Source organism: Pimephales promelas, chromosome 4 (genome assembly GCF_988280905.1).
Source record: "Pimephales promelas chromosome 4, fPimPro1.hap1.1, whole genome shotgun sequence".
Lineage (NCBI taxonomy): Eukaryota > Metazoa > Chordata > Actinopteri > Cypriniformes > Leuciscidae > Pimephales > Pimephales promelas.
In genome coordinates, this window is record NC_142772.1 from 26,147,377 (window position 1) to 26,166,308 (window position 18,932).

Below are 18,932 nucleotides of genomic sequence, written 5' to 3' on the forward strand. Positions count from 1 at the left end.
CATCGAGATTTAAAATCCAAAGAGTCAAGCACAGTCTATCTACATACGTGACTTTCACGTTTCCACATGAATCTTTCTTTCTGTCCTAATCTTTCTTTCTTTCTCTTTCTTTCTATTTACTTACTTTGTTTCTAACTATTCTGTCTTTATCTCTAACCTTTCTTTCTTTCTTTCTAATGTTTCTTTTTTCCTAATCTTTCTGTCTATATTTCTATCTGATCTTTCTTTTCTTTCTAACTAATCATTTTCTTTCTAACTATTCGTTCTTTCAAACTAATCCATTGATCAAACTTCAAACTACTTTAAACTTCTTCAAACTCTCTGGTCACACTTTCTCAAGCCAACTTTTGTTTTGTTTGTCTCATCATCTTTTTATCTAGTTCAAACATTTGGTGTTGGTCCAATGTACAGAAATCACCAAAGAAATTAGCAGTAATGTGTGTATACTTGTGATTATAATTTCTATTGGTCCAAAAGTGCTGGTTATTTATTTCAAATCCGATTGCAAATTGTTGCAATCGGATAATCTGATTGGAGCTTGTCTTATCCACAAGTTTCCGAGGGGCGCTCCTGTAAAAAATAAAGTGGGTGAAACTTCCGGTGAGGCGGCAGAAGTAGCGTTCCAATGGTATTTTGGGTGTTAGTTAGCGAAGAGGCTAGCTGTTTTTCTGAGAATTATTTTACTATTTAAAGACGCAAACCTTTATGAGAGATGTCGTTACGGAGCCCAGGGACAACATGTGCTGTTCGCGGTTGTATGTATAACCGGACTAAACTAATTCAGTGGCTTAAACGTGATTGTTTTGAACATAAGCTGAAAACGAAATCAGAGTGATCCTGCCAACGACTGTAGTTTCCATCACCTCCCAAAAGACGACGAATCTTCCTGTGTATATTTGTTTAAATTTTTAATATTCTATAAAATCCATCAGCATGTGTTTGGCTGTTCGCTACTGATGTTACACCTAAACTCAGGATTAAAGCCTGAGTTGACAGAATACCAAATGTGCCAGTTAATGTATTCAAGCAGCACATTCATTTATAATTTTGAATAAACTCCAAAGTGCAATGACTAAGTGTGTATTTTTTTATTTTAATTGTTTGTCAGCTCGCACAACTGTCTGTCACCATACCTTGATTAGTATTGATTATTAATAATGTTATTATAATACTCCCAATCAACTACTGCGGAGGGTAAAGGTACTGTTATTTCACCCTTTTGAATTTCGTTGAGGTTGTGTTCCCACATCGTTAGCTAGTTTGGATCGCTATAACTTGAATGACTGTCAACTGTTGAATGAGCGAGTGTCAAGCATGTCAAATCGCGCTTTGTTTACTTCGAACCGGAAGTCGCGCCCAATTTTGATGCAAGGCCTCATGGGGCGTAGGAAACTTGTGGATTGGAGTTTGTGATTTATTCGCAAGTCACAAGTTTTGTGTGCAGCGTGCATCAGGCCAGACCATGGGTGTGCCGTCGGAGGCTGAGACTACAGTAATGTAATCAAGTGCTCTAGAGCCATCCTGGATCTTAACACCTTTTTGTCTCTCTCAGAACAATGAGAAGCAGATGAGGCAGTTGTCAGTCATTCCTCCAATGATGTACGATTCCGAGCAACGGAGAGTGAAGTTTATCAACATGAACGGTCTGATGGATGACCCAATGAAAGTCTACAAATCCCGTCAGTTCATGAATGTCTGGACCGAACACGAGAAGGAGATCTTCAAGGAAAAGTGAGTAACTGTGGCTCATGCTGGCATGTGTGAGTGTGTGTTTCATTTTCTTAACTTTGAATCTTTTGTAATGCAGGTTTATGCAGCATCCAAAGAACTTTGGGCTGATAGCTTCATATCTGGAGAGAAAGGTGGGTTTTCTTTTTGTGTGTTTCAGTTTAGTATGGTGGATTGCTGTCACACCCAGAAGCGGATGTTGTAATTGAAACAGTAACGGTTTCACAGCTTTACTGATCACACCTCCCCACCTACAGACAGCTTTTTTGTTGTGTTAATGGTATCTTCTTTTCAAATACTAGCCCAAGTGATGCAGCTGTATTTGTATTTTCTCTCTCCCTGTGTGCAGTGTGTGTCTGATTGTGTGCTGTACTATTATTTGACTAAGAAGAGTCAGAACTATAAAACTCTTGTCAGACGAAATTTTGGAAATCGGAGGAATCGAAGGAATCAGGTATTTTTTTTTCTCTTCTCTTGTGCACTTTTCTCTCACTCTAAGCATGGATATGTATGGATATTTTGCATTAAATCACATCTGATGATACTTCCGGTTTATCCATCACACTGATAACAAAAGTTGAGCTCTTTGCATTAGGATGCAGTATTTCACTCAGTAAGCTCTGTTGCACTATAAGTATTCTCCTGATATATAACATTTGCATAATGTGCACAGTATGCACACTAGCCTAAATGCCAGCCCGAACTCCGCCCACAACATTTTTTGGTCGGGAAGTTCGGTCTGGACTCGATCCATTGAGGAGTAATTATGATCAGACAAGAAACGTTCGGGCCAATCAAATTGCCAGGGTGGGCTTTATACGATGATGGACAGGTGATCTGCAGGGTTGTAATCATCACGTTATCAAAGAGAGCTTGTCGAAGATGACTGCAGCTGGAGAATTGAGATGTATAGATTCCGCTGTCGCGTCTGTTGTAAAATAAAACGACAGCGCATTAATTTTAATAGACAAACAGAAAACTGCAATCAAGGCATTTGTCGATCGGAAAGATATTTTTGTCGTCCTTCCTACATGATTCGGCAAAAGTGTAACTTATATCAGCTGGCTCCGATGGTCGCTAAGAAATGCGACGTAATGAAAAGCCTGTGGTCGTTGTGGTTTCTCCTTTGGTCGCACTCATGGAGGAGTAAGTAAAAGACGCAACACTTGTTATTTAACTTCTAAAATTGAAAACTGCGCTATGCAAAGGAGTTGACTTACTGCGTTGCTCTGATTGGTTGTAGGTCTACCGACTATCCAATTGAGTGCAGAGTTTTTGTTTTTTTTCCCTGGTTCGATTAAGACACGCCTCATAATCAAAGCCCAATGAAGTAGTTTCAGACTCAAATTCTGACTAGAATATGAGTATGACGAAGTCAGGCTATATGCACACTGTATACTGCAGCTATAGTAAGATAGATTAGTGTGTTAGTGTGCTTCTCTGAACATAACCTTTGTGTTTGAGCAGCCTACTAGGCTTATTGATTATTGTGTCAAAATGACTGCATTTGCATCAAATTCTCTCAGAAACTGGGACACTGTGCAGTGAATACCTACTAATGATTCATTATGTAATTAGAAATATTGTTGATTAAGAAATAAGAAATGTTTCTTGAGAGGGCAAATCAGCATATTAGAATGATTTCTTCTAATGTGACACTGAAAATTCAGTGCTGCCTTCACAGGAATAAATAAAACTTAAAAATAATTACAAATTAAATGTAAATTGTAATATAGCTAAATGTTTTTACTGTAATAAAAAAATGCAGCCTTGATGAGAATAAAAGAAAAACATAAAAAAAATCTTACCAGCCCCAAACTTTTGAAAGGTAGTGTATTAGCCAGTGTATTAAAGTAAAGCGTCAATGTTGTCAATACTAACAATTACAAACATGAATCTGCTATTGACAAGTGTTTTGTCATCAAGAAGTAGGCTCTACTAATGCTCACTTCACAATGACATTCATTGAAATACAGCATTTTAGTAGGTTTATTTTATTTTTTTTTGCTCCCTCAAGCTATTATGTGGGGATTAGTTGAATTTACATTCATTCTTGTTATCACAAACAAGTAGAAGAACTGTTTTGAGATGCCTAATAGTACACAAGAATCCCCCTAGTGTCTGTCTGAGGAAGCCAGTGTGTGTGTTTTCAAATGGCTCTGTTTTGAAGGTTGTTTTTTTTTTTCTTGAGAAGGGGTGTGTTTGAATCATGCTTAATGTGAGGTTGTGTGTTTTCTTTTTTATGAGAGGGTGTGTTTTGTGGTTGTTTTTGTATGCTGTTGACGCGGTCTTATAAGAACTCGGACTGTGTGCGCGCGCAGGTTATTGGGCAAAAATGCATCTGTGCTTTGAGAGTCTCTCTTGCTCTCTCTGATTTATGGAGGGCTGCACAGCTTTCCAGGAATCTGTTTTATCTGTTTGGCACAGCCAAGAGGCTCCATGCTGCTGTCAGGGACCACAGAGGGAAGGGAGAAGAACATGAGAGTTTCAGACTCCAACTTTATAGCTGTTTGAGTGCAGTAGCTGTGGCTTCACACTTTCACATGCATATAGTCAAAAAAACGTGTTTCAGAATGGTGAATTCTTGCCATGGCATCCAAACCAGGTTGTCTCATTGTCACATGGACAAATTGTTTCAAATAAACATGAAATTGAAACTCATTAACTGTCTTATCAGGTTTCAAGGTCTTGTTGTATTTGATTCATCAGTTAGGGTTTGGAAAATATTATAATCTTTCATCAAAATCAGTTGTTGTTCCTCTGAAAGAACCTTCAGTTTCTCCTGACGTCACCTAGGAAGCACAGGCAATTGGTTAATCAAATTTACCCAAGTTATTTAGGCGTTGTGTTAAGCTACTGTTGCAAATAAAATTAACGGATCTTAAAATCTTGCCAACAAATTAATCAAGCAATTGAAATACGATTAAGTAACTAGTAGTAATAAGTTTATGAGGGAAACCATGTCACAATGCTTTCGAGGAAGACATTGACCTTCAGCCTCCATGTCTCAGTCTATGAGTTCATGTTTGTGGGGAAGGGACTATATATATTTAGAAAATTAAGTGGGTTGTTAATGCAATATCGTTTTAACAGTTAACAGTTAACGACAGTTATAACAACAGTAATAATTGGACATTTTACCTGTTTTACATGTGGTTCTGCATATTTGGCCCTGTTTCATCACATGACCACTTCTATTATTGATTTGATATCAAGATGTGAAGAGAGTTTCAACCAGTATTACAAAAAGTGTTTATTAAACAATTTGCCTACCCTACCTTTAACATTTGGTAAATGTTAAGTTAATCCAACCTCTGCTTGACGTACAAGTGATATATCTTGAATGCTATCTATGAGATGATGAACTTCAACACGGCCCATCTAACTCTTGATTATCCCTCTGTCGCATGTGTGTGAGCAGCTGCTGTACGGAATCAGCATTAATTACAGCTATATTTCAGCCTATCTAAACAGCCCTGGATAAACAGTGTGTGTAACAGGACTTCTGTGAACACTTCTGCCATGCTGATCACAAGCTGAGGCTGCGGGTCATTGAAAACATGTGTCTTTGAGTCAGGAGTTGAGCTGCAGTAATGAGGAGATGATCTGATCTATACACACACACACACACACACACACACACTCTCTCTCTCTCTCTCATTCACTCATTGCCTGACCTTTCAGCCATCAGTAGCCCCAGGCGCTTTCAGTGAGCAGGCATATGCACAGCCTTTTTCGTTTGCATATCTAGCCGCAAGTGTTTTTCTGGTGTCTCTTTAGCTACGTGTGGATCTGTCCACACCATTGTAGTTTCCTCTACCACCTGTTGTGGTTGTTACGTTGACATACTGATTAAAAAGAGAGGACAAGCAGGTTCATTTTTGTTATCTTATCTTCTAAGTGGGCGCTGTGTGTGTTTGGGCAGGGGTGTGGAGTAGAGTGGTAACTGAGCTCGTCTCTGTGTGGGTGGAGTCTGTGACACTTAGAGACCCATAAAAGTGTTTGTGTCAGTCGAGTTCAGCTTACGTGGACTTCTGAACGCTGTTCCAAACGAACCTCTGCTCAAGCTTTCTGTTCCTAGAGTCCCCTGAGAATGTTTTAGAGAAAAATAGGGAGAAAACAAGCCAAAAGAACATGCATAAGCGCGAAGAACAAACTTTTGTTTCTTTTTCTCTTCATTAAATTGGCAGCCCGTGTGTTCTGCCGTCCCTCCAGAGTTTTTTTCTGGAGAAAGAGGGAGGGTTGGAGGATGTGTGTGCATGCGAGACACCCCTCCTGAGCTGCGCAGTGGTATGTGCCGTTTGCTCCGACACCAGTGAGAAAGTTGTGGAGCAGCTTGCTGTGCCAATCAAAATCCTGACGGGGCTGGGTTAAGATCGGTCAGTCTCTTCTCCCCTCCACCCCGCGGGGATTACCTCGGCTGACCCTAGCACCCAGATTAGCTATAGCACTCGCACACATTTTTGTGTGTGCGTAAGTTTGAGATGCCACTGCTTCTTTAGCAGGCTCAAACAACCCCGTGGCATGCTTTCTTGGAACATGCGCCATTGATCTACCGGGTCTCGCAGCTGAGGATCTGATCCAGCGCAACGCCGCTGTCAGACTGCCCGAGGCGCGCTCTCCTGCTCAGCCTGTTCCTGTCACTAACTTTGGCCTTGGCTGCACAGCATTCTGGGATATATATAATGGGATGAAAAGGACATTCATGAGGAGCAGATAAACGTAGATGAAGGTACCTTATGAATGAGTGAAGGAAATGGCAGTTTGTGAAGTGGTTTTGGAGGCTGTTGTGATTGTGGAGATTGCAGGGCTCTGTACTTTTGCTTAATGGTTTCAAACTGGTTGAAATTATTCTTTTTTTTAATTAATGTAAAATGACATTTTTGTATATTTTGTGTTATAATAATTTTATTATTGTTTTTATGTTTAGTAATTTCATTTATATTATTTAAATGCATTATTTAAAATTATTATTATTATCAGTAATTGTCATTATTCCAATATCTGCATAATGTATGTAAAAGTTGTGTGTTGTGGTGGTTAGCTTAGATATATGCTATTGCCTTGGTGACATCTACAGGACAGGAGGTGTGCTGCTAATAAATTTTACCCAATTGTTTCATGCATCTACTAAAGACCCAACTAAGCCATAGAATGAAAAAATAGGATTAGGATTTTATGCTGTTTTTCTTGGCCTAGCCTTCTCTCCTTTCTTGGTTGGTTTATTTGAGTTTTTTTCAGTAGCTTATCGTCTTTCCTGTTTGTTCGTTTGGCTTTGAAAACAATGATACTATTTTTACTGAGCTCTCCATGTGCTACAGTTGCATCTTTCATGACACATTATTTCAGAGTGATAATCAGCCACTGAGTTACTATTCCACTCCTTGCATTTGTCATTGAATTTAGTTTTTCTGGGAATTGAAAAACTTTCAAATAGTTAACTTAAAATAGTTTTGAAGTTTTGTGATCTAAAGCCAATGAAGCAGTACTTATTTGTAGTGCAGATTGTGTGAACCACTGCTTCACCTCTGTTACAGAATGAAGTGTGTCCAAAGGTTGACTGTAAAGCTGAGGTTTCCAATAAAAGATAAGGTAACATATTAGGATATTGACAGTAGATTAATATTTAATTCTTGCTTCCTCTCCCTCGGTGCACATAACCCTCTGAGACCCAAATATTGATGTCAGAAAATATATCAATATTCTCATTGAAAAGAAAAAATATACAGTCTATTAACGTAGTTTGTAAAAACAATGAATATTTATTCAAATGTTTCAATATTGCAACCTTTATTTAGCCATTGGTAAGTGTGCAAGTGTTCTTAGTAACTGATTATAAAAAGCATGGTGCATGTTGCTACACATCCAGGACATCCTGCGTTCTGTTCTTTTCCATTGTGCTCCAGCTGTTTTTCAACACAAGAATGTTTCTTGTGAAAATGTTTGTAATGAATCCTAAATCAGCCTAAACACTCTTCATTAAAGCCAGTAATTTTTTTTAATGGAATATTGCATTATTTTTTATATGTGATTTATCCGTGCATATCATTTTTAAATTAGTTCATAGTAATCTTTAATAAAAAAAAAGAAATAAAAATTCCCCTACCTTTTGCAACATCTTTTTTCCTGTATAATGATGTTTTTTTTTTTTTTTTTTTTGGCGTGGGGGCGCGGCAATCTGTCAACAAGAGATCACAACAATCCAATAATTTTCTGATGGGCAAAATCAATTCCTGCCCTACATTTTTTATTTGATTTTTTTCTTTATTTTTCACTAGCCATGAAAAATATTTTTCATGGCTTTATTTAGCCATTTCACTCAGATGTGTCACATTACTCAGATGTGTCACATATTACCGCCCCCTACCGTATAAGATGATGATCCATATATAAGGCGCTCCGGATTATAAGGAACACTGTCGTTTTTTTTAGAAGATTAAAGGCTTTTAAGTGCACCTTGTAGTGCGGAAAATACGCTAATTGAAAAGCGTATGTACAGCGCGCATCTTCCTCTGCTTGTAAACAGAAAGTTTTGCGCTTCCAGCTATATCAGCACATCATCTTATACGGTAGGGGGCGGTAATACTCCTAAGCGGAGCAGCCGGTAACAAAAAGTAGTCGAAGGAGAAGAACGTCCTCGTCTCAGTTCTCGCGCATGCGCCCATAAGGAAGTAATAGAATAGTCGAATTAAGTCGTTATTTATGTTTTTTTCGCACAAAAAGTATTCTCGTCGCTTGATAAACTTATAATTGAGCCGCTGTAGGCACATGGAATATTCAAACCTTTTCTTTAATGACTGTATGGGCCGTCAAGAGCCAGTCCCTTAGGCATCCTATGTAGGACTGATCTAGCTCTCAGATTCAATCAAAAATATCTTTATTTGTATTCCGAAGATGAACGAAGGTCTTACGGGGTTGGTACAGCATGGGGGTGAGTAATTACTGACTTAATTTTCATTTTGGGGTGAACTAACCCTTTAAGACAGAACAGAAGCTTCTCTATAGCAGTTATTTTAGTATTATATGTATACTGTTATAGTATGTATTTTTATTTTGAATTAGTTTTTATTTTTTTGATTTCATATTTGTTGAAGGTTTAGTGTTTTTATTGTTTTTAATATTTTTATTGTAGTTTAATTTATTTCAGTATAGTTTTAGTAATTTTAGTACTTCAAATAAAAAAAATAAATAATTTAGATGCTGAAACATTATAGATTTTCATTTAATGTTTTCATTTAATATTTATATTTCAGTTTTATTTCTTTTAAGTTTTTTGTTAATGTTAACACTGCATTGTAGACACCAGCATATCTGTTATATCTAAGCAGTTGTATTTTTGTGTTTCAAACCTGAAGTGCTCAGAGGTTGGTGAAATAATAATTGGTTTATAATGAAGTAAACCACCATTACCATAATCTGTCAAAAAACATCAACAAAATTGCATGTAATTAAAGGCTTGTGAGATTTAGATGGGATGTAAAGTCATTGTGAACTGAGCTCTGAATGACAGAAATGGGCTTTTATTGTCAACCATGTGTCAGTTTGTCGATGTGCTACAAGTTGAAGAGAGCATTGAAACAAGCACTTCCTCCCCTTGCCCTTCAACCTAGAGAATGAATGATCGATCCTTTGTCTGCTTTGTGCTTGCTGTATGTCTTTCATGTTTTGGACCCTTTCTCTTTTATTTTTGTTTTGACCTGAATTATCGCAGTTTCCCTTCTCCCCCCTTTTTTGTTCTCCACGTCTCTGTGGCAGAGGTTCTGACATTTTTGGTCCCATCTGGCAGCTGCACAGCTTGTTTGTGTTGGCTGAGCTCTGCTTGTTCCAGTGCTTTGCTTCTCTTTCGTGGAACAGGCCGAGGAGGAGGAGGAGGGGCTCCGGTTCCTCTGTCCGTGCCAGAAACCATGATAAAGAACCTTGGGCCATTAGCACACTGGCTCCCTCTTCAAACCAAAGCAAAAAGACCTTCTCTACTGACTGCAGCCCTACACTTAGTCTAATGTTAATCTAAAGTAGACCTTGTCTACTCAACTTTTATCTCCCTCTTAAAGTCTTCCTGTAGTCAATAAATTTATTTATTAAGCTTAACCTTGATCTTTGAAAATGACATATTTAAAGTTGTTGTTTTTTTTTTTTTCTTGTGGAAAAAAATCCTTATGCCTTTAAATAGCTTGAATGTAACCCTACACCCTTGCTTCATTTAGTTTACGAGGAACCATGAATATGCAAATTAGCCCTGACCCCACTTACTCGCACAAGCTCAGAGATCCTTTCTGCCAACTTTACTGTAGTAAACGCTGCACAATCGCTGCAAAATTTTCCAACACAAAAATGTTATAAATAAATAAAATAAAATAAGATAGGCTTAGTTATTGTTTTAGTTGTTTTTGATTCATGTACCCATGTAAATAAGGTTATGACACTAAAAACTACTAGCCTAACTCGTAAATTTTAAATATAGTTAAAGACAGTCAGTGTTAAAATAAGAACAAATAGTAATATGTGCAAAAAGGGGGTTAAAATCACATTACATTGTAGCATTACTATCCAAAACCAAAAATAATGATTTTATTTTTAAATTCACTAAACTGAATTAAAATAAATAAACAAAAGCACAGACTAATTAACCTACATTTGATTAGGTGTACCCCATTACGAGTCACTTTACAGTTACTGCTATGATAAAAATACATTTGTAGGTTTATCAAATTCTACATTGTTTAATTACCACTTTATGTATATTTTAGTCCGAATAATTGCGCTCCGTCTATTTTTCACGCAGTTTCTAACATTTTTCAGATGAAACAAAGTCCCTACTGTTAAAATGTGGTTTAATGAAATGGTTAGTTTATTACATCTAGAAAAAAATAATTTTTCTTTATCAAACAAACTGGATCAGTTTGGATCAGTTTTAGTGTCATCTGATGAAGGAACATCACCTTTAGGCTGCAGCCCAACCTGGCTAAGACTGAGCTTTTCGTCCTCCCTGCCAATCCGTCTCTACAGCACGAATTCACTATCCAGCTAAATTCTTCCTCAATCACCCCTTCAAGGTCGGTCAGAAATCTTGGTGTAATCTTCGATGACCAGCTGAGCTTCTCAGACCATATTACAAAGACAGCTCGATCATGCAGGTTTGCAATGCACAACATCAGGAAGATCAGGCCTTTCCTAACTGAGCAGGTGACACAGCTTCTTGTCCAGGCCCTGGTCATTTCTAGGCTTGATTACTGCAAAGCTCTTCTGCCTGGACTTCCATCATGTGGAACTAAACCTCTACAATTGATCCAGAATGCTGCGGCTCGTCTTGTCTTCAACGAGCCCAAAAGGGCCCACGTCACTCCTCTGTTCTTCTTTGTGCACTGGCTGCCACTCGCTGCTCGCATCAGGTTCAAGGTGTTGACACTTGCTTAAAGATTGACCACGGGCTCAGCTCCCTCTTACTTTCACTCACTCCTACGAGTCTACATCCCTACCAGAAGCCTACGATCAATCAATGAGCGGCAGCTCGTGGTGGTACCATCACAAAGAGCTACAAAATCACTCTCATTCACGGTTCCATGCTGGTGGAATGATCTGCCCATCCTCATCCGGAATACAGAATCCCTGACAGCATTCAAAAGACAACTGAAAACTCATCTCCTCTCGTGAGCACTTAATATATAAAAAAAAAAATCCTTACTTGCCTGGTTTATACTACTTTGAGCAATGTTTTATCTTTGTATTTGGAGCACTTCATGTGTTGTTATTGCCTTTCCACAATGACTTGTTTGATTTAGTCCTCAGATGCAAGTCGCTTTGAATAAAAGCGTCTGCTAAATGTAAGCGCTGTGGAGATAGGAAGTTATGACCATGACAGGAAAAACCTAAACATGATATGGAAGAAGAGGATTTTGATGTTCTGCTGCTTGAATCCGATCTTCATGGCTATCTTTACGTAACGCAGTGTAGTGAAGAGCAGCTGAGGCTGATGGAGGAACAGGAGGCGGCTGCCTGTCGGTCGAGAAGCGTGGACTGGCTCAAGCTAAGGCGGACTGAACGCCCAGCTTGCTGTTTCTCCTGAACGAAATCTCTAAATCAGTGGAGCACACGGATGTTTGTGTTGTGATGTGAACCAGTTTCGCTTGACAGAACATCCAGGTATCATGCAGTAATTCACCATATAGAAATAAATACAAACGAGGAGTAATTCACTAATGAGTTTGCTAATGTTACGTTAACGGGGTCGTTGTTGTGGGAAGGAGGAGGCAGGAACCGGCGAACATTTAAATATTTGAATAGTGAAATGAACAAATACAAAACGAAAGTATAAGCCAGCAGCCCCTCATTGACGACTGCGGTCCACACATAACAGAAACAAAACACAACATAAAATCAGGCCTGTTTCTCTCTCGATCTGCCATCGTCACTCCTCATTTTATGCTTTCGCTCCTCCGTGAGAGATGCAAGACCGGTGTGTCTCTCTTACGTCCCTCGCCCTCGATCGTCCTGCTCGCCACGGCCAACTAACTAGACATTTTGTGTGAAATGAATTTCAAACTCTGGTGATAGCCAACGTTAGCCTTGTAGAGGGAAGAGTGATTTCTCTGTTTGCGCTGTTCCGGATTAGTGGGTGTGGCTTGTGGAGCTTTGCAATGCGGTGAAAAAAAATTGTTTTACTTTTCTACTACGTATATGATCCACTTCCAATAAAGATTAATGTTGAAATGGGTGAAATGCTCCTTTAAATATTTAGTTGATTTGATCATTTTGCTTTTTTACATTGCAGTTTATTTATGTTACCTACATTTGTAATCCGTGTAAACTGACTCGGTTCCCTGCCTGTTTACAAATATCATAACATCACCTGCTTTGCACATGACGATAACCAATGACAGGGTCCATGTTTGTAAGGCTGCCAAGTAAACTCAAATTCCAAACCTAATTGCCTAATACTGCTCAATTTTGATCTCTTGAAAGCTTAGCCTAGATTATTTTAAGAGTTTAAACAGAAGTGAAACCTCATTAAATTAGATTAAATAAGCTTAAAATCTCTGTTTCTGCTCTCTGACTCTGCCCTTCAAATGTTATGCATTATAGATTTTTTTTTCTTTTTTTACTTTATTGGTTGTATAATGCGCACTGCTCTTGCTGGATCCGTATGACTCAAGTTCATTTTGATAGTCTCTTCACATAACATTTAACCCTTAAAGCCCTGAAACCATTTTTAGAGACACACATAAAAGTAAAGACTCAACTCCAAAATTATAACAAGGAGAGTCAAAAGGTAGGAACTGTTTGATAGAACACTTTTCAATTTTTTTGAAAATATAAATTACATTACATTTGGACATTCTCCTGCTGACAAACTGCTGATAAAAGACAAAAATAAATATAATTTTAATTATGATTTTGCATATCTTTCTTATTTGACATAGAATAACTCAGGAAGGACTAAGAATAATTATTTTTGGTGAAGTTGCATCAGGGTCAAATTTGTGGTGATTGGAGAAAGGAATCATAAGTTAAAGCATTTGGAACCAATGTAACCAATGTTTATTTAGTCCTTTACGCCCCCTAATAGGGATTTTTGAAGTTGTTCTTCCATGGAGAATACCTTGTCATAATAAACGCAATAGATTATGCTCATTTTAATTGTAATAATATTCTGGCAGGGGATTTTTTTTATATTTTTTTATTAAGTCTTATGTTCACCAAGGCCAATAATACAGTAAAAAACAGCAATATTGTAAAATATTATAACAATTTAAATGAACTTCTTTGCATTTTAATATATTTTAAAATGTACTGTATTCCTGTAATGGCAAAGCTAAATTTTCAGCAGCATCATTACTCCAGTCTTCAGAGTAACATGATCTTCAGAAATCATTCTAATATGCTGATTTGCTGCTCAAGAAACATATCTTATTATTATCAATGTTGAAAACATGTTGTTCTGCTTAATATTCTTATGGAAACCGTGATGTATAGATTACAGGATTCTTTGAATAGAAAGTGCCACCCCATGCCCCCCTTCTAGACACGCCCCTGCGAACAGTGTGCATCTGAAGTGTCTCAGCTGAAGGAAATAATCTATTGTTTATCAGCTTTTAATTTTGCCAAAATGTCTTATTGGGCCAATAACGATTACATTAAAAATGAACATATATCAGCTAGTACTCTTTGTGGTAATCCTGCAAGTTTACTTGTACTGCAGTCCCATCTTCTCTGCAAAGCGAAGTGGAAGCTCCACTATTCAGATTTTGTTTTGGTTTTTGCTTTATGCTTGTCAGGTTGAATGAGAAATGTGAATGTTTGGAAATCAGGCATGAAAGGGATTTGATTAGTGAATGTGCCTTTATATATATATATCAGAAATGTGTCTGAAAAACTTTGCCAGGATTTTGGGAGGATCCAGAAGTTTTCTACATTTCACCGTTTTTCATTGTGAAAAATCATCCCTGCTCTGGACTGAATCAAAGAAATTATTCATGGTTTATTTTCAATTTATTTTACATTTAGATTCGATCTAGCAGCAAGGTGCTATTCATTTTAAGAAACTTCATGTAGCGATAATGCATTAGCAACAGAAAACTTAGTAAGTGTAACTGAAATATTTTCTTTGATGACATATTTGTTAGCCTTAAATCATATTTCATTGAAGTCCTACATGTAAAGCAAGTAATAATATTCCCCATTTGGTGTTTGATGATACATAATCATTCATTTACTTCATAGCTGGGCTGACACAGTTTAAGGTGAACTGCTGTTTTTTCTTGTGATGGGAACCTGGTCACAGGTCTGTGCTCTTGAAAAGGTCATCTGTCTAATTGCTTATGGTATTGTGTTTTTTTCTCTTTAAAGCAGATAACGCGACCTTCACAGGAAGACAAGACAGACGAAAAGAACGAAGAGGACAAATCGGAGAAATCAGAGAAGAAAGAGGACGAGGAGAAGAAGGAAGAGGAGGAGAAAGATGAAAAGGAGGACTCCAAGTATGTATCATGGTTTGTTCCTCTTTTTTCCTTCGTTGTGATGAACTGGTGTCAATTCACCCTTTTGCCCCTACTCCACTGTGAAATCTCAAAGGCCACATACCCAGTGAAAGTTTGGGTGTGACGAGCAGTTATTGTTCTGTTGGTACAGAATGCAGGATACACTCTCAAAATGGCATGTTTAGAGAAAATGTTGCCCTTTATTTTAGAAAGAACCTTTGCGAGAATCGCGTGACTCTCTGACAGAGATGGCTGTTTGAGTCCTGAGCTCCCCTACTCGGCGTCGATTAATCATCTGTGTAAGCTTCGGCTCTATTGATTAATCACGATTTTTTTTTATTTATTTAATTGGCAAGCACTGCTGCCAAAAAGACTATTTTAAAGCTATGGATTGAACCATCCATACCTGCAACTTTTATTTTATCTTATTTTAGAGACATTGTATTGCTGGAAGGTACCTTCGCCAAGGTCAACGGTGCAAAGGACAAGACGATTCAGAGCTGGGCAAAAATCGCGGATAATTTTTTAGATAAACTGAGATTTTGACATACTGCATTTCCCTCTCTCCCCTTTTCCTTTCTCCTCGGTATTCTACATATCACTCTTTATGTTTTTTGTTTTGTTGTTGTTGTTTTTTCTTTTTATATGTGGACAGTTTTCATCGCATCTGTCTGTATATAGTTCATGTGAACTCGGATATGTTCCTAGTATGGTAAATAAAATAAACAATTTTGGTCACAAAAAAAGAAAGAACCTTTGCGCTCAATCCACCCAAATAAGTAGGTGAGATGATCTGTTTTATGTGAGATGAGCCTTATTGTAAGAGAAGCTTAAGATTAACCTCGTTAACTCATTTGGTTTGGAGGAGACTGTGCCTTACTGTGGACCTGTTATGTCAATACCAGAAATTCAGCAAAAAGTGGAATTCATCATCAAAAACTGAGGTTTTTAACCTTTCTATGAATACACAAAAGGTAACTCTGTAGTGAACTCCGTAAGACTTACAGTATATATCATAGCAGGTGAGAAACTTGCACAGTGTCTGCATTTGCAACTCTTAGCTCTGCTCGCTCTTACCGTCTAAATAGATGTAACTGAATTGAGTTCAGTGCAGAGGAGAGGCTTTATTCCTCGTTTTTGCCTCCGCAGGGACATCAGTAAAGATAAAGAGAAGTGTGAGGGAGAGGAGGAAGAGGGTAAGGAGCAGAGCACGCCACGCGGCCGAAAGACTGCCAACAGCCAAGGCCGCCGCAAGGGCCGCATCACCACCCGCTCCATGGCCAATAATGAGGCTTCGTCTGTGGTGGCTGAAGAAGCACCTCCACCGCCACCTGAGCAAGGTAACATGCACAACTGTTATTTACTCTGTTAGCCAGAGCTGCATTTGTCACATACATATTTTTTTAGTGTGTGTTTTTATGCCTTGCTAACTTAAACATTCGATTTGATGGGATGCATTGAATATTATTGTCATTAATAAGCTTATTTAAAACAGTTGTGCTGCTTAATATTTTTGTATAAAACCATGATAAATGTTTTTCTTGATTCTTTAGTGAATAGAAATTTCAAAGTCTTTTGTAACAATTAACAACAATTTTTAGTGTCTTTACTGTCACTTTTGATCAAATGAATGCCTCCTTAGTTAATTTTTTTTTTTTAAATAGGGTGGAATTAATTCAAGCATTTTTTAAATCAAAATCTTAAATTATTGTTGTATTTTCTTTAATTAAAAGAAAATTTGTTGAAGAATGAAAGATTGAATGAAAGAAAAAATATTCATACATATATTTTGTATATACCTGTGAATTGGTGACCCCTTGAAGGAAGGAAAAATAAAATTTGAACTAGTCAGTAACTTGAGGCCAGCAGAAAAAAAAAATCTTACCTTATTGTTGAGTTATTGTTTTTGTTTGTTTGTTTTTCTGTCAAACTGTCAGTTTTTGTAAATCATGTAACATTTTTTAGAAGTTGGGAGGTGACTGTCATGTAACTGGGTTGACAATATTGTAATATACTGCAAAAGGTAGAAAGGTAACTAATCTGAATTGCACAAATATTGTGGGAAAACCTGAGAATTGGTTATCTGTCAAAACAAAATAATTTGCATATAATGAGTCTGACTTCCCAATACTAGGGCAAGTACACACAAGCACGAATGAGAGTAAGTTCTGATGGTTTATTCTGTGTGTTGCTCAGTTTTGCCAGAGCCCATACCCTCTTCTAAACCTGAACCAGTGCAGAGACCAGCTCGAGAGGCTGCAAAACCCTCTCTCGCAGCCAGCGCAGACACGCGAGGTAAGCGCTATGTTTCTCTCATAAAAAGATGCCAACTCTCTTTTGTTAAATTAGTTTTTTTCACATCCACACATTCAAGATCGTCGCAAGGTCAGACCAGAGCCAATGATTTTGTCTGCGCTGTGATTAAAAAAATTATATAATTCATATTTTCTCGTTATTTGTCTTATCTTAGAATTTTAGTGTAGAATGAGTTAAGCTGTTTGTTGATTGAAGATTTTTAGGCTGATCTGCCACAGTGGTCTAACAGTGCTCGTCAATATCAAAATAATCGAGAGGACCAATCAAATCAAAGAAGCTGGGTCTTGTCACTTGTCAACTGTTTTATGATAGAAATGATCAGCGACCGCCTGTAATATACTAGTGATGCAAACTACTCTACTTTTATTGTAATTTTGCCATTTTTGAATTGAAAATATGTTCGATCATGATTCATGTAAATCATGAATGAATGCGACGAGACAAGAAGCGTTGCATTTTTGACCTAGGCTATTAATCATGCGAATAAGAGTGAATGTGTGCACATTTTAAAATAAAATATAAATATAAACTGATTACTTCATAACTACAATTAGACCTATAACTTATTTTACCATTTTTATTTACTTATTTACTCTAAAGCACGTGAAAGTTGTGTTCGTTACTTTACTAATTCCTATATAGCAACCCCATCGCACAGCATGTTCGCACAGGGCCTCTTGCGACAGCCCTGTGCAGTGCGAGTGCGATCTGTTCCTCGGTAACCTCATTACAAAGCCTGAAAGTCACCACAACGTGTGTGCATGTGTGGTTTGCTTAATGCTGTTGTGATAGAAGGGCTGTCAGACAGAAACACAGGGTTTGATCTTTGAGGCTCACAAAACAGCAGCTCTTCAGCATTATTTCACTTCTCACTCCCTCGCTCTCTCTAGTGAGATTGTTTGTCCATTCTTTCCTATCTCCAAATCTCTCTTCTTCCTGCCACCCAACGCCAGACTCAAGGTCTCTGAGTTTGTGTTGCCGTGGTGACAGCGGGTGGAGGGATCGCCATGGAGACAGTAAAGAGAGGCAGGTAAACGCGGCGTGTCTCTGGAGGAGTTTGATTAGAGTGAAAAGGGGAATGAAAGGCCGGCCTGATTGTTTCATTTGGCATTTGGTGCCATATTAAAATGAATTAAGAGACCTCGGTGCTCAGTAATTAGTATTCATTACGTTTGCTGCTCAATGCAATCAGTGCCCACATCAGAAAGTGTGGGTGATTAATAGCGCTCTGTACCTTAAAGATCGGTCACCAATTGTGTTTTGTCATTCCCGCTGTTTCATGATGGAGTCTCTTGTCTGGCCCTGCATTGTGATCTGATAGCCCTTGTGTGTGTGACGAGGGTCTTCCCATCTTGCCTGATGAAGTTTGCACCTGTGTTTACACAATTTTATCTTGTCATTCTCTGTCTTTAAAGTGGGTTTAAAGTTTTAAACAGGCACTCAAAAGCCATAATGCACCAATTCCACGTCTAAAACGGCATCAACATGACAAAGCAGCAGGGTACAAGCATATTAACATAACGTAAACAGTGTCTAGTTGGTCACCAAAGAGACGCGTATTTGAAGAGTTTTAGCAGAGACTCGCCGGACTAGTCATCCAAACACTGGGGACACGCTCGCACTCTCGCATAAATGTCAGAGGTTCACACTGTGCTAAATCTGTCATAGTGTTTAGTCAATTTCAAGGAGACCCTCAGAGCAGGCGGGAGAGGAGAGGAGAGCACAGGCTGTCTTTCTCTCCGTCTCCCTCTCTCTCTCTCTCGCTCTCACTGTAGTTTGAGTGGAAATTATGTAGGGAGGGGTTGTTGCGCTGCTCACTTCAGCTTGGCTACTGTTATGAGACTGACTGTCTAATGATATGGGTGGGTGAGTGAGTGTGTTGATCTTAGACCCAGAAGGGTGGTGCTTCTGCAC

The 18,932-nt window shown here is 38.2% G+C and overlaps 1 protein-coding gene across 17 annotated transcripts in view; it reads left to right on the plus strand.

Annotated features, from left to right (window-relative positions):
* ncor1 (nuclear receptor corepressor 1) overlaps nucleotides 1-18,932 on the plus strand; it is an 87,711-nt gene that overhangs the window by 25,653 nt on the left and 43,126 nt on the right. For 8 of the 17 annotated variants that reach the window (XM_039650172.2, XM_039650176.2, XM_089130176.1 and 5 more), the window contains exons 12-17: nucleotides 1,553-1,731; nucleotides 1,808-1,862; nucleotides 2,078-2,182; nucleotides 14,572-14,714; nucleotides 15,852-16,042; nucleotides 16,899-16,997. In XM_039650172.2, the coding sequence (XP_039506106.2) occupies nucleotides 1,553-1,731; nucleotides 1,808-1,862; nucleotides 2,078-2,182; nucleotides 14,572-14,714; nucleotides 15,852-16,042; nucleotides 16,899-16,997 (772 nt within the window). Of the gene's footprint in view, nucleotides 1-1,552; nucleotides 1,732-1,807; nucleotides 1,863-2,077; nucleotides 2,183-5,782; nucleotides 6,461-14,571; nucleotides 14,715-15,851; nucleotides 16,043-16,898; nucleotides 16,998-18,932 lie in introns of those variants that run through there. The other 9 variants (XM_039650177.2, XM_089130174.1, XM_039650186.2 and 6 more) reach the window with 5 other exon arrangements.